Below are 15,663 nucleotides of genomic sequence, written 5' to 3'. Positions count from 1 at the left end.
TTGGTATCGTCAGGAATTCAGCTTTCAATGGACTTCACAACGAAAATCCTTTTGAGTTTCGACACTCTAGCGTGTCCAAAATCGAAGTCAGTCGTGACGGCAAGACCTTGTGTACACGACCCTTTGAGCCTAACTTTGCCCAGAACAATTACTTGAGATCGTACTTGTCCCTGTACGAAGCCACCGGACAGTTAGGAACCAATACCAGTCACGGTATTACGTACGAAGATTATGCAGGAGGCTACGCTTTGTGGGCTTTCGATTTCACTCCAGACCAAGGCAGCGACGAGGGACATTTCCACCCTATAAAATCTGGCCAGATTCGTGTGGAAATTCAGTTTGCAAATCGAGACCCTGCTGATCCAACGTTGAACGTGATCCTGTATGCAGAATTTGACAATACGATAGAAATCAACAGTTTGAGAGAAGTCATTCTAGATTACTAGAAGCCATGGAAGACTGTTATCCCTCTTTACCTAGTGAAGAAACTTTGGAGATGAAATGTGAGGAGACCGTGGAAGGAGAATCCCAAGACAAAGACGAAGAAATTGTCATGATGAAGTCGAGATGGCCAGAACAAGAAGCCCATTTAGTCTCCTGTTTTGCCAAACACTTGGTCGACAAAATGACGGAATTGATCAAGAAAAATTGCTATGGATGTCAAAACGATCATCCCAGTCAAATTCAACACGATAAATGCCTGATGTTGAGTCAAGAAGAAAAATTGGACGAGTATCTGGACGAAGCTTGGAGTCTCATCTCAAACAAAGACGTGTTGCACCAGTGGTATAAAGACTTGCGTGAACATTCTTGTCCACCATTAACCACTCAAGAGATCCATCGTATTGAAGCTCTCCTGAATCAGAGTGAGGAAACAGAACGAATAACCGTTTATTCGTCAGACATTTTCAAGCAAAAAGTCAGGATCGAATTGACAACTTATTATTACCTGTGAAGAAGAAGAAAAAAAACAACACAGAAAACAATGGATACCTGGGAACTTTATTACCTTTTGAACCACAGTTCGTATACAGCTTCTTGGAATCCTGTCGTCTGTGCTAAAGATGAACTACCTCATCGCAAACCTAAAGACCATCAAGCTTACGTGATCAACACGGACGAAAGTCATCTCCCAGGAACCCACTGGGTAGCCGTCTACTTTCCTCAAGAAGGCTGTGTGGAATATTTCGATTCGTACGGATTGCCCCCTTTGGAAGACGATATCATCGACTTTATGAGAAGAAATGCTCAAACCACCCGATTCAATAATGTGAAATTACAAGGCACAGATTCCTTGGTGTGTGGACAATATTGTGTGTATTTTCTGCATCATCGCAGCCTGGGCTATTCCTTAGAACATTTAGTGACTCATTTCGATCCTCGTTCTTCTGCTAGAAACGATGTGAAAGTAGATCGATGGTTTTGTGACCATTATGCTTATCTTTTGTCTCAAGCTAGGAAACGTAGTGTCCATCAATGGCCTAATGATTTCCAACAGTGGAAATCACAATTTCATTCACAACGTTGTCAGCCTTGTTTAAAGTAGATTGTATTTGAAGAAAAAAATTGTTTGATGTTATCATGTTGGATTATTGTTAAAAATGTTGATGTTTAGTGTTAAGTGATTTTTTGAATAAAAAATGTTGTGTTTAGAAAAAAATGCCTTTGTGGTTTGTTTAGCTATAAGAATGTTGGATTGATGCTCTTTCATTTCTTACTATCCCTCTCATGAACGTTGCGGCTCGAAAACCGTGTGGGGATGTTTTCCTTCACGTCCGCGCTTTAACTTTAAGAACCGGGTTGTTCCCAGTCTAGCCATCCATTGTCGACTCATCCTCCTAAGAAGATGTGCTCCAAACTAGCTAAGCTCAACGAAGCCTACGTGAATTTGCATAGGGTCAGACACAGTCTGATACCGAAACCAGAAGAAATAGAGAATGTGAGAATGTTAAAAATCACTGAAGACCTGATAGAAGAGCTCTTCAGAGAAGAAATGAACAGGGAGAAAGAAGAATGGACAGAGAAGTACAGACTTCAGAGACAGCAGCAACAGCAGCAACAACAGCAACAGCAGCAACCTGAAGCTGACAGAGGCTTTGTCGATTGTCGTATCGACACTAAAGAGTTCTTCTTCTCTTTCCGAAGAAGCAGACCTATTGCCAGAAAGTCTATCCTCAGAGGACATCGCATTCTTAGAAACTAAAAAGAATGCCATAGCAAAACCAAAAAAACAGCCCTTTTCAGGGCTACCCAATACTCTAGAAAAGAAATAACGATCGATTTGCCAGTGTGTGTAGGTAGAGTAGTGTGAAAATAAACACTAACTCTTTCTTAAAAATGTGAGGGTATGTGTTTGTGTGTGTTTGTGTGTTTGTAAGTGATAAAGTAGGTTGGTGTGGATAGTAGATTAAAATGATGTTTGGTTTTTTGGGCTGTTTGAGATGTATATTTGGGGTTAGATTGGATTGCCTTGCGTATGTGGATAGTCTATTGAAGTGATTTATAAAAAAATTTAAAATAGTGATGGGTAGCATAAAAAAGTGAGTGAGTGTTTCTTTTAGGTCCGCGCGTTGTTGTTGTTGTTTTTTGGTCATGATCTAGGTAAGATGAATTTTATGTTATTAGGGGATGTTTTCCTTCACGTACGCGCTTTCACTATAAATTGAAACTCGTTCGGCAGTCCAGCTACCCTTGTTGATTGATCAACACCAAAAATGAACACGAGACTGGAGAAACTGTTGGAGCTTCATGTGCATCTGGAATATGCCAGGCGCATATTAAATGAACTGGCCGCGGAAGCCATTGTCGAGGAGGGAAGGATAAGAGAGGAGGAAAGAAGAAACAAAGAAGAGGAGGAGAGAAGATATAAAGAAGAAGAAGAAAGAAGATACAAAGAGGAGGAGAGAAGATACAAAGAAGAGGAGGAGGAAAAGGAGAGAAGAAAAAATTTCAGAATCCCAGAGAGCGAAAATTGGGATTCTGAAGCGACATATCCTGCCTCTGCTCTCTCTCCCCAAAAGGTAAAAAGTAACTGGGGGATAAGATGTGTATGTGGCGCCAGGCCTGGAAGGTGCCACCATTAACCAGGTGTCCATGAAGTTCCAAACAAAACAGCCCTTTTCAGGGCTACCCAATACTCTAGAAAAGAAATAACGATCGATTTGCCAATGTGTGTAGGTGGAGTAGTGTGAATATAAACACTAACTCTTTTTAATGTGTGAGGGTATGTGTTGGTGTGTTAGTGTTTATAAGAGCTCAGGTATGTTTGTGTGAATAGTAGATTATGGGTTTATTAATTGTTTCTTAGCGTATGTGGAGAGTACAGTTGGGGTTATATTATATGAAATGAAAAAGTAGGGGGATGTTTTCCTTCACGTTCGCGCGTTGTTGGGTCATGATCTAGGTAAGATCAATTTTATGTTTTTAGGGGATGTTTTCCTTCACGTACGCGCTTTCAGTATAAAACTAACAGTGTTGGCCATTGGAACCCATTCTACGGAATAAGCAAACAAGAAGATGCCAGCAGCTTCAGCTTTATACAACGATCTTATGGGAAGTTGGTATTGGATGGTAGATGGATTGAGTGTAGTAGAAAGGGTTGAACAGGAATGGAGGTATGCAGTGACAAAAGACTTTGTCTCAAGACAAGTAACCAGCCTCCACTTATCCGTAAATATTGTAAAAGAAATGATAGAGGATGAGGAGAAGAGAATCAGAGGTTTAATTAACCCACCGTATGTCAAAGTGGGTAAGTTAAAAGAAGCGATAGATCATGTGACGAGTGCAAGGTGCTTTCTAGAAGACATTGTAGAATGGACAGATTGGTGTTTCGCGAAGTGGGGGTTAGAAAAACTTAAGAAAGCTGAAGAACTAATGAGGAATGTGCTGACCGAAGAGGTCAAGAAGATCAAAGAAAAGTGGTCAAAGGAAAGAAAAGAAGAAGAAAATAGAAAAAAAAGGGATGAATTAGAAAAACTGAACACAAACTGGATGAAAATTCAAGAGAAGTTCCGGGCCATGGGCCACCCGGACTGGTTGCCGGAAACAGAAAAGAAAAAGAGGAAAGGAATGATGGACAAAATAAGAGGATGGTGGAAGAAGTTAAGAAGTTAAAAGAAGAAGAAGAAGAAAAAACCCAAAGGCCCTTTTCAGGGCCAGCCATATTTCTCGAAAAGAGATAGTCTTTGAATTGCCTACCCCTTTTTTTAAAAAAATTTTTTACAAAAATTTTTTTAAATTTTTTTTAAAAAAAAAAAATCCCATGTTAAATTCCCCTTGTCCGTAGAGTGACCCACGATTTATTCCCATGTTAAATTCCCCTTGTCCGTAAAGTGACCCACGATTTATTGCCATGTTAAATCCCCTTGTCCGTAAAGTGCCCCACGATTTTTCTCCATGTTAATTTTCCCTTGTCCGTAAAGTGCCCCAAGGGGTCTTGTAATGCTAATTCCCATTGTCCGTAAAGTGCCCCCATTCACTACTAATGTGTATTCAGACATGTTAATTCATTGATACAGCTGATTTCAAGCTAAGGGGTATTCATGCATTTTAATTCCTTGATACAGTTCGTTTCAAGTTAATGGGTATTCAGACCTGTTAATTTCTTGATACAGCTCATTTCATGTTAATGGGTATTCAGACATGTTAATCCCTTGATACAGCTTATTTCACGTTAATTGGTATTCATACATTTTAATTCCTTGATACAGCTCATTACAGGTTAATGGGTATTCACACATTTTAATTCCTTGATACAGCTCATTTCAAGTTAATGTGTATTCAGACATGTTAATTCCTTGATACAGATCATTTGAAGTTAATATGTATTCAGGCATGTTAATTCCTTGATACAGATCATTTCACGTTAATGGGTATTCATACATTTTAATTCCTTGATACAGCTCATTGCAAGTTAATGGGTATTCAGACATGTTAATCCCTTGATACAGCTCATTTCACGTTAAAGGGTATTCATACATTTTAATTCCTTGATACAGCTCATTACAAGTTAATGGGTATTCAGGCATGTTAATTCCTTGATACAGATCATTTCAAGCTAATGGGTATTCATACATTTTAATTCCGTGATACAGATCATTTCAAGCTAATGGGTATTCATACATGTTAATTCCGTGATACAGATCATTTCAAGCTAATGGGTATTCATACATTTTAATTCCTTGATACAGCTCATTTCAAGTTAATGGGTATTCAGACATGTTAATCCCTTGATACAGCTCATTTCACGTTAATGGGTATTCATACATTTTAATTCCTTGATACAGCTCATTAAAAGTTAATGGGTATTCATACGTTTAAATTCCTTGATACAGCTCATTTCAAGTTGATGTGTATTTAGAAATGTTAATTCCTTGATACAGATCATTTGAAGTTAATGTGTATTCAGGCATGTTAATTTCTTGATACAGATCATTTCAAGCTAATGGGTATACATACATTTTAATTCCTTGATACAGCTCATTACAAGTTAATGGGTATTCAGACATGTTAATTCCTTGAGACAGATCATTTCAAGCTAATGGGTATTCAGACAATTTAATTCCTTGATACAGTTCATTTTAAATTAATGGGTATTCAGACATGTTAATTCCTTGAGACAGATCATTTCAAGGTAATGGGTATTCAGACAATTTAATTCCTTGATATAGTTCATTTCAAGTTAATGGGTATTCAGAGATGTTAATTCCTTGATGCTGCCAGGTATTCAATAATGTTAATGTGTTCTTGAAAACATGATTCAATGTTCATTGCAATAATGTAAATATTCAAGGAAAATATTATAGTACAACGTTCAGGTTGCAAAACATCAAATGGGATTGTATCAGATAAAAAAAAACACAATCATCGCCAGTATATATATATATATATATATATATATATATATATATATATATATATATATATATATAGTGAAAATGCATTAAAAATTAAAGATGAAAGCATCCGATGGGACTGGTTCATATAAACAAGACATTATTAATGACATTTAATATACAGGTTTAAAAGACCCATACAAAATTAAGTATGTAAGCAACATATATTATAATTATTTACTTTTATCTTGAACTTGGCTATTTTCGTTATTGTTATTTTCGGATTGTATTGCCATGTCTAATTACAAGATAGGCTATACATGGCGGCCAGCATTACTGGTGAAGGAAGAATCCGGCGAGACGTCAGTAAGAACCACCGACTCACGGGAAGTTACTCTTAGCTTTATCACATACTTACATTGGCCGAATCTGAGACTTGAGCCCACGCAGTCTGACACGAGGTGGGAGTGGTCGTGAAGGCGAGCGCTTTAGAACATTCGGCTTTTCGACACAGGATTATTTCTTTTTTAGATTATTTAGTTTTATGTTTCCGGTTAATATTTACTCAGCTGATTTACATTTTCGAGTATGGCGATCATTTACATATGTGATTTACCTTTATGTTTTCGGGGATTATTTATTACAATGATTTACTGGTATGTTTACGGAGAGTATTAATTAGAATGCTTTATTTTAGTGTCGCTTGTACTGATTGACAAACCACACCTAGGACGGCAGACGAGATATGCAGGTCCGTGCCATGAAATTGGCCTTCTACCAGGTGAACAAGAACTGGTGTTTAACAAACATATTTAATATGTACATTTCAATCGTTAATTTTATTCTCAATAGCCGACTCTGAAGGTAAATTAATTATAAATGAGGTTAACAATTTTATTACATTATTAATGCTGGTTGAATACTGTTTCCGACTTTTTTGCAACTCAACTATACATGGTGTTTCAATTTGTACATGCTTGTAATCTAGATGTAGTTCTGTAGTGCTTAATAGTACATATTTATCTGATGCCTGATATTGTTCTTTTACATACTATCTCAATAAGTATTTCTAAATTAAATAGTAGGTATATACATCGATTTTGGTTAGAAATATTTTTCTGTCTTTTGCAGCCGAGCCCTAATACTGGCACTTTGTCAAGTTGACAATTCACTACATCTAGATCCACAGCAAATTAAAACGACACGATGGCCACATCAAGAGCACAAGATTCTGCTTGCAGGTTGGTCAGAGATGGGACTCTGGAACTAAAAACGGGTATGTGATAGATCAATATAAGTTAAAAACTTAAACACTGATAACATGATCCACCCAACTATTAGAAACGGAAAAGTGGGACTTAGAAGTAGTCTTTTTATTTCAATAGTTTAATGTTAAATTACATATATAAATCTGCATCAAGAACGTACCTTATTCCATTTCATACCAAACAATTTTTTCAATGTTATTATCACATATTCGGAACCGTTTGCCTAAAGTGTGTGCAGGTTCATATTGTTGATATTTCAACATGTGAACATATCACTTTATGTGATTCTGATTCATCCATATATGCCCATGAAATTATTGTGCAGTATTCTCTTTGCTGATTGGCTGCGATCGTGGGAAAATGTTTGTTTTTTTAAACCACGCCGTCTGGAATTTTTTGTTATTAATGAACATCCTGGCCGCCATTTTTTGATTTGATTAACGAAATGAATTGGAAAAATGGTCTTGTCTGTCTAAATATGGTAAATTTACCACCGTAGGAACTTGCTATGTTATGCATGCAGGGCCGATGAGAGGGGGAGGGGCAAACGGGGATATATCCTCAGGGCACGGGTCCGGAAAGGGGCCCGGGCCAAACAGCACATTTAATTTTATAAAAGATAAGTTTGTTTAAGCGATAACTAGGAGACTCGCAGGTGTTTCTTACCCTAGGACCCGTGATCGCTCTCTAAAGCCCTTCATGTATAACATATTATAACATGAAAAATGGATAAAACACCAAGACAACAACAACAACAAGAAGCAAAATCAAGGGTATTGCTCAGTTCATAGCACTTGTGTAAACTGCAGTTGGAGGCGGTCGGTGGACCCGAAGCTTGAAATCCACCCTATATACAAGTGTGGTTAAAATGTTAACTTACAGAAGTAAATAAACTCACCTCTGTTCACAGAAGAACGTAGATATGTGATGTGATGTGACGTGATGTGCGTGGTTTGGATTTTTAACGTAGCTTAAACAATTTTTCAGTCATATCGCTACGATGTCTGAACTGTGGCAGTTAATAGTGATGTCTAGCACTGGGGCATCATGCCACAGACATGTAGCATGATGTTCCACACAGTCAAATTATCCTGACACCAGGCCGACCAGTCCTAACACTAACCTCTTCATGCTGAGCGCCAAGGAGGCAGCTGTTAGTACCATTTTTGTAAGTCTTTGGTATGACTCGGCCGGGGATCGAACCCACGACCTCACGCATCCGAGGCGGACACTCTAACCACTAGGCCACCGGAGCGGTAACGTAGATATAAACCGGTCTCTAAACTGATAGAAATTTATCTAACCACTGCATATTTATGCGGAAGAAATAAAATTAGTTTACTTATATATTATGTAGTCTGCTGTTCCAAGTCAAATATCCAGTCACTAATACATTACAGTAAATATGGGAATTTCTGCATCCAGAAACCAACTATCAAATGAATATTGGAACAATTGTTTTTAGTTGTGAAAGTGACATATTCGGTTACGTAAACATTGACCGTTTACTGCATTTTAATAGGTACTGCATCAAACAATGTAAGATCACCGTTATTGGACATTCTGTGTTGAAAAATTATTTTGTCTATTAAAATATTGTTTATCCGGAAGGACTCTTCTTCTTTGACTTATAGATTGTATGAAAAGTTTTAAAAAATTTAAATGTTAATACTAGTTCAGCTTTGTTTGGGACTATTCTTACATCACGTGTTTAGGCTCGAATAAACAGTAACAAAGAAAGAGTAAAAACAACAAGCTTTAATAAAATACAATAATTTATTTCGTTGGAAAAATTCTGTAAAAATGAAAAAATATGAACTTACAGTTTTATAGAATCAAATCCAAAAATAATCCAAAAAGAAACTTAGCAGTCCTAATAACAAAATATTTCGTCTGATTTCACATTCGAATCCTGACGAAGAATCCAAGATGAAAAACGATGACGTATGCTGAAATCTGTGGTGTTGAAGTCTACAGTTCCTAGCAGAATCAAGAATTATCACTCCGGCTTCTGATAGCTGAATAAAGTTTTATAAAAAGCTGTCCTTGTTCCACAATATTACATAAGCACACATATTTTCCAGAAAAATAACAGAATTAATCCTCTTGAATCTAAGTAATTTGAAATAACTCCTAACAGCACAACATACAACAAACAGTTTAACAAACAGGTCTTCCAAGACGTAAACAAGGGGTCACGTGATCATCTTCCGGACGGTTATAGAAACTACGTACTTGTTAGAAATCACACCTACCTAGTGTAACCCTGACCAAAACCAATCATTTTACTTTAAGAAATAAAAAAAAATAAAAAATTGTTTACATCTTAAGGACGAAGTCTCATCACGACCTCGAAAACAACCAATCATTTTAAAATAAAGTACAACTTGTTTTTGTGGATGCTACACATTTTGAAACAAAGTCAGGGTTTATATCAACACCTGGTCTTTATCAACTAACAGTGAAGGCCAAACTATTTCCTGAAAAAAATATCATCTCTAGTGAATAAATTTAAATTACAAAATCATGTAATGAAAATAAAAAATTAAAACTGACAAACAAATATATATGCATTTAGAATAAAAAATTAGCTGTGTGAGGAAAAATAACTCTCCCAGCCACCCACCCAACAAACAATGTGATGTGATGTGATTTGGATTTTTAACGTAGCTTTAACAATTTTTCAGTCATATCGCTACGATGTCTGCAATGTGGCAGTTTATAGTGATGTCTAGCACTGGGGCATCATGCCGCAGACATGTAGCATGATGTCCCACCCAGTCACATTATCCTGACACCGGGCCGACCAGTCCTAACACTAACCTCTTAATGCTGAGCGCCAAGCGAGGCAGCTATTAGTACCGTTTTTGTAAATCTTTGGTATGACTCGGCCGGGGATCGAACCCACGACCTCCCGCATCCGAGGCGGACGCTCTAACCACTAGGCCACCGGAGCGGTTCCCCCTCCAACAAACAAGGAAATAGTTGTACACGTAAAATACAACAGAGATAAACCCATAACAATTTTGTCTTCACAGCTCGAATATTTAAAACTTCTAGAATTATTAATAACGTTATGTATAGCAAATAGCTTGATAATTACAAAAGTTCTAATATTTTATTTCTGAAATAAAAAATGGTGAAATAAAGAAAATTAACATCCGATTGACCCCCCCCCCAAAAAAAAAAAAAAAGACACGTGAAGAGTAAGGTTAACAACAACAATAATAAAATCGGCAAGAAAATCAACTGGAATAATCTATATTACCGTACTCATCACAACAACAACAACATTACAGAATTAATAGAATAATAAAATTAACGAGATGCATGTACATTACCATATTCACAACTATAGAGATAACAATTTGGTACTGCTGCTTGTAACGAATGTGTTGAATAATTTGATAATGATGACAATAACGACGTTGATGATAACGTTTATTATGTTCCTCTACCATTATTCTGATACCCACTCGTAAATCGAGAGTTCCATTCAGCTGTTGCTAATAAAGTTTACGATTCAACCGATGAATAAAAACTGCACGTTACACTTGATAAACCCATGACCTTGAACTTCCATTGCACTGAGTATACTCCTCATAGTACAGCAGTACTACAAATCTGGCAGTAAAATACTACTGAATAAATCACCCCTTTGATGAATGGAGCACATTCAATTTAGATCGCATTTGGGTTGTACCATGGCTTTATTGCAGAATGGCGAGATTTTTCAAAATTAGGTATATGAATAAGCCAAGAATTATTTCTTACGGCGATGGAACACAGCTCTGGCAATGTTAAGAGGTTGAACGCCGCATACGTCACTATATACTGACGACGTCACAATAAAGAGCACCTGAGACGAGAAGTAGACTGGTACTTTGTCACAATCGGACATCCAGTATCTGCATTTGTCAACTTTGACCATTCTTAAAACAAAATGGTCACGGACACTGTATCTAATGCAAACAAAATGGACGATGTATAGATGATTTCCGAATTTCTTTGTCCTGATATAAATCAGATATAATATATTGGAGAAAATGACAAGTCAAACTTTAAATCTAATATTGCACCAGTTTGTGTTTTTACGAGAAATCTCATTCGAGATGAAGAGAAAAAGATCGGTTTTGATATATTTATATTTACGTAACAGTAACTTTCTATTATTTTCTGCACCTGCCACCACCCCTACTGAATCTGTAAACAATGAACATAGGCGTTGATTTTTACGTGGGACACGTATAATGTTCAAAAGCACGTGGATACAAATAGATCACGGGTACATTTTGTTCCTGTTATACACTATGTTACCTTTATACAGTTCATTTACAACATGATAGTAAAGTGAAAACGCCATCATTGCCTTTGCTTGGTTCAACTGTGCCCTGTAGGCCTATATACCTGCACTCCTATATGGAAACAAATTCTAAAGAACAATAAAGTCCACAACACAAAATACTGAAAAAGGAAACAAAATTGTTTTTGTCGCTAGAGGCCAGATGCACAAAATTATTTTCCTTTCAGTTTCAAACATCAAGTGTAAACAGACACTGGGCTACCTTAATGATGAGCAGCTACAACCAAACTGTAGACAAGACTGGCAGATGAAATGTAGACAAGACTGGCACATGAAATGTAGACAAGACTGGCACATTAAATGTAGACAAGACTGACACATGAAATGTAGACAAGACTGCCACATGAAATGTAGACAATACTGGCACATGAAATGTAGACAAGACTGGCACATGAAATGTAAACAAGACTGGCACATAAAATGTAGACAAGACTGGCACATGAGATGTAGACATGACTGGCACATGAAATGTAGACAAGACTGGCACATGAAATGTAGACAGGACTGGCACATGAAATGTAGACAAGGCTGGCACATGAAATGTAGACAAGACTGGCACATGAAATGTAGACAAGACTGACACATGAAATGTACACAAGACTGACACATGAAATGTAGACAAGACTGGCACATGAAATGTAGACAAGACTGGCACAAGAAATGTAGACAAGACTGGCACAAGAAATGCAGACGAGACTGGCACATAAAATGTAGACAAGACTGGCACATGAAATGTAGACAAGACTGGCACATGAAATGTATACAAGACTGACACATGAAATGTAGACAAGACTGGCACATGAAATGTAGACAAGACTGGCACATGAAATGTAGACAAGACTGGCACATGAAATGTAGACAAGACTGGCACATGAGATGTAGACATGACTGGCACATAAAATGTAGACAAGACTGGCACATGACATGTACACAAGACTGGCACATGAAATGTAGACAAGACTTGCACAAGAAATGTAGACCCTAGTGATGGTACAGTTGTATTGCCTGGGAAGGTGGAGAAAACATTACAGTAAATCAGCACTCTCTTCAAGCCTAGCAATGTCACATTGACATGGAAAGTCAATGGAATCTTAAGTTTTCAAAATATAGTCTTATAACAAAGTTTCCCACCAAAAATGTTTAAACATAGCCAAAAGATTATGAACATGGGTTACTGTTACCTACATAGGGTAACGGAGAGAAATATTTCTTTGTGTCAATGCATATGCAGTTTTGCAAAGTGACTACATGCACAAGTCACACACACACACACACACACACACACACACACACACACACATATATATATATATATATATATATATATATATATATATATATATCAGAGCATTGATATCATGATACTTGCACTCTGGTAAAATTGTAGGGATTTCTTTTCAGAAGACAAACTTATCTCCACCGTCTCTACCATGATATAATTCTGTTACATTTGTACTTATACAGGGAAAGGAAAAATCTAGCACAGTAAAGGGGATGGTATTAGCTTTGTGACATACAAATCCCTGATTTTACAGGTGATGGGGGCACAGTTTGTGCCAGGATGTAAAGTATGTGAAATAACATAAAATTAAATGAAGTAATCTGCCTATACATATCAACATGAGTACCTTGCTGGCATTAAGTAGTTGTTTCTCAATGGAACTAACAGTTTTTTTTTTTAAACAAACTGTTACTTAATGTTCACAATGAACTTGGGCTCCATTACAAAATAAAATTATAATGTCTTTGCAGATATCAATTAGAATCAAATGGAACAGTGTTTGGTTTAACAAAAACTGTTACTAAATGTGTACAAAAGACTTGGGTTAAATTAAAAATTGCAATTACAATGCCCTTGCAGTTGTCAAATTGTTACTAAATGTGCACAACAGACCTGGGTTCCATTACAAATTACAATTACGATGTCCTTGCAGATGTCAGTTAGAATTCAACTGGCCACTCTGGTGGCCTAAGTGGTTATAATGTCTGCCTCAGATACGGGACATAGTGGGTTCGAACCATGGCTGAGACATACCAAAGACTGATAAAAATTGTACTAGCAGCTGTCTCGCTTGGCACTCAACATTAGAAGGTTTGTGTTAGGACTGGTTGTCCAGATGTCAGGATAAAGTGACTGGGTGGGACATCATGCTACATGTCTGCGGCATGATGCCCCAGTGCTAGACATCACTATAAACTGCCACAATGCAGACATCGTAGCAATATGACTGAAAAAAAGTGTTGCTACATCAAAAATCCAAAGCATACACAAAAATAATTTCAAGTACTCAGAGTTATGACTGTTCAATTACAATTAAATTATACAGGTGATTTTCAATTATAATCACAATTTCATATACAGTGTAATTGTAATTAATTATTGAATTACAACATTGATGTTGTAATTGACCCCAAGTCTGAACCCACAGTAGACTAGGTAAAATCATTTATGTATAGTTTTCTTATCTAAAACTTAGCTTACATATATATATATATATATATATATATATATATATATATATATATATATATATATTGTTAGCCTAACACCTGGTAATTAAGACAAATATGTATTTTGTTTCTTCAATTTTTATAATTTGTTTGGAATTCAAACCACAATTATCTTTGATTTTCATTTACAATTACATTGTAATTGTAACTAATTACTCAGTTACACCAATTACTTTGTAATTGAACCCAAGTCTGGTGTACAAATTGTAATGACATGACAACCTATACAGGTCATTTATGTATTATTAAAAAAAACAGAAACATGCTTACTACATTTTATTTATTTCTCATAAGTAATTGTAGATTATCCATGACAGTAAGTTGAAAAAATAGAGTCTAACTTAAAATGTTAAATTAGTATGCAAAATTAAAACATGAGAACTAAGTCACCTGAACATAAATAGATCTTAGGACCTACTCAATATATCTAAATATCTTCTCTGGCCTGGTTTGACTAAATATTTTTCTTTCCCTATTTTTTTTATATCTCACTTAAAATTAAACGAAAACAAGATTTTGGTCAAAACACCATCCACGAACGGGAAGGGTTTAATAGGGCCAAACAAACGTAAGGTTGCTATTATTACTCAACGTCAAAAATGTATACAGATCTATAAAATGACCGGATACATGTATATAAATTAAAACCATACATATTGGTGGCATGCACTCATTCATTTTGTAACTAATCCGGAAAAATGTGGCACGCTATATAAAATAGGTTGTAAACCCCTGCCACATATGGTAAAAAGCCTTTATCGACATATAAAGTACTTTTTATTCTATAATTAGGTAATACATGTTAAAAGATAAAGTAAGATTAAAGTTCTTTATTAAATCAAATCGACTTCAAAAGCACTAACTGCTAATCAGATTTGTATTGATAGGACTGCTGTAGTAATTAGCGAAATTATTTGTTCATATTATGGAGAAAAAAGACATCATCATCAGAAAGCACGTACACAATTCCTCAATGTCAGTGTATCAATATTGGCAAACAGTTATTTCCCTTTGGTAGGCATAATAAGTATGTGTACTTATAACAAGCATGATACATATTTACTGGAATGGAATGATGGTGATGATAAATGATAGTATGTTCAGTGAACTTCTTTGATTGGAATGGGGGAAGTTGGTAAAAACTTTTTATTCACTAGTCCAAGAATAAGAAGGAAAAAAAATGAATAAGAAGAAAGCATGTATGAAAGTTGCCTGTTCCTATGTTTTCATTTTAGGTGGCAATGGAATTCTATCTAGAACATTTTACCTGGAACTGCAAGTTAGTTTTAAAACAATATGGACTGAAGATTGGGGAGGGGAGACATATAGTCACATACAGTAAATTAAATGAGAGACACAGACTCTTAAATTTCCATCATTGATATGTGGATTTACTGCCATTTTTCAAAATATTATATGCTATACATTGGCCTTTATAACTGGTAGAGAAAGAATCCAGAAAAACTCTGATAAGATCAATCAACCAACAGGAAGCTAATGGCATTCTTTCTCACATACCCACAATAGTTTAGCCTGAGATTGAATCCAGATGGAGAGAGAGATGTGATGGCAGGGATCTGGAGCACTGGAGAGTGCTATGGATCACTTAGCCACCTGGGGCCATCCCTCTGTGTGACATCATAGGTTTGAATACTTGTTCTATGAAAAGGGTGGTTTGAAATTAGGA

The 15,663-nt window shown here is 36.3% G+C and overlaps 1 protein-coding gene across 2 annotated transcripts in view; it reads left to right on the top strand.

The window, feature by feature from the left end:
* LOC149787116 (uncharacterized) overlaps positions 1-15,663 on the top strand; it is a 153,259-nt gene that overhangs the window by 20,200 nt on the left and 117,396 nt on the right. Inside the window, exons 1-2 of one of the 2 annotated variants that reach the window (XM_089977630.1) lie at positions 6,468-6,615; positions 6,966-7,110. In XM_089977630.1, coding sequence (XP_089833756.1) covers positions 7,041-7,110 — 70 coding nt within the window. In that variant the 5' untranslated portion in view covers positions 6,468-6,615; positions 6,966-7,040. Of the gene's footprint in view, positions 1-6,467; positions 6,616-6,965; positions 7,111-15,663 lie in introns of those variants that run through there. The other variant, XM_089977631.1, reaches the window with a different exon arrangement.

The sequence above is a fragment of the Sinohyriopsis cumingii genome, chromosome 12, assembly GCF_028554795.1.
Source record: "Sinohyriopsis cumingii isolate HCF-2022 chromosome 12, ASM2855479v2, whole genome shotgun sequence".
Lineage (NCBI taxonomy): Eukaryota > Metazoa > Mollusca > Bivalvia > Unionida > Unionidae > Sinohyriopsis > Sinohyriopsis cumingii.
Note: the sequence above shows the minus strand (reverse complement) of the source record. Positions and strands in the feature narration are given on the sequence as shown.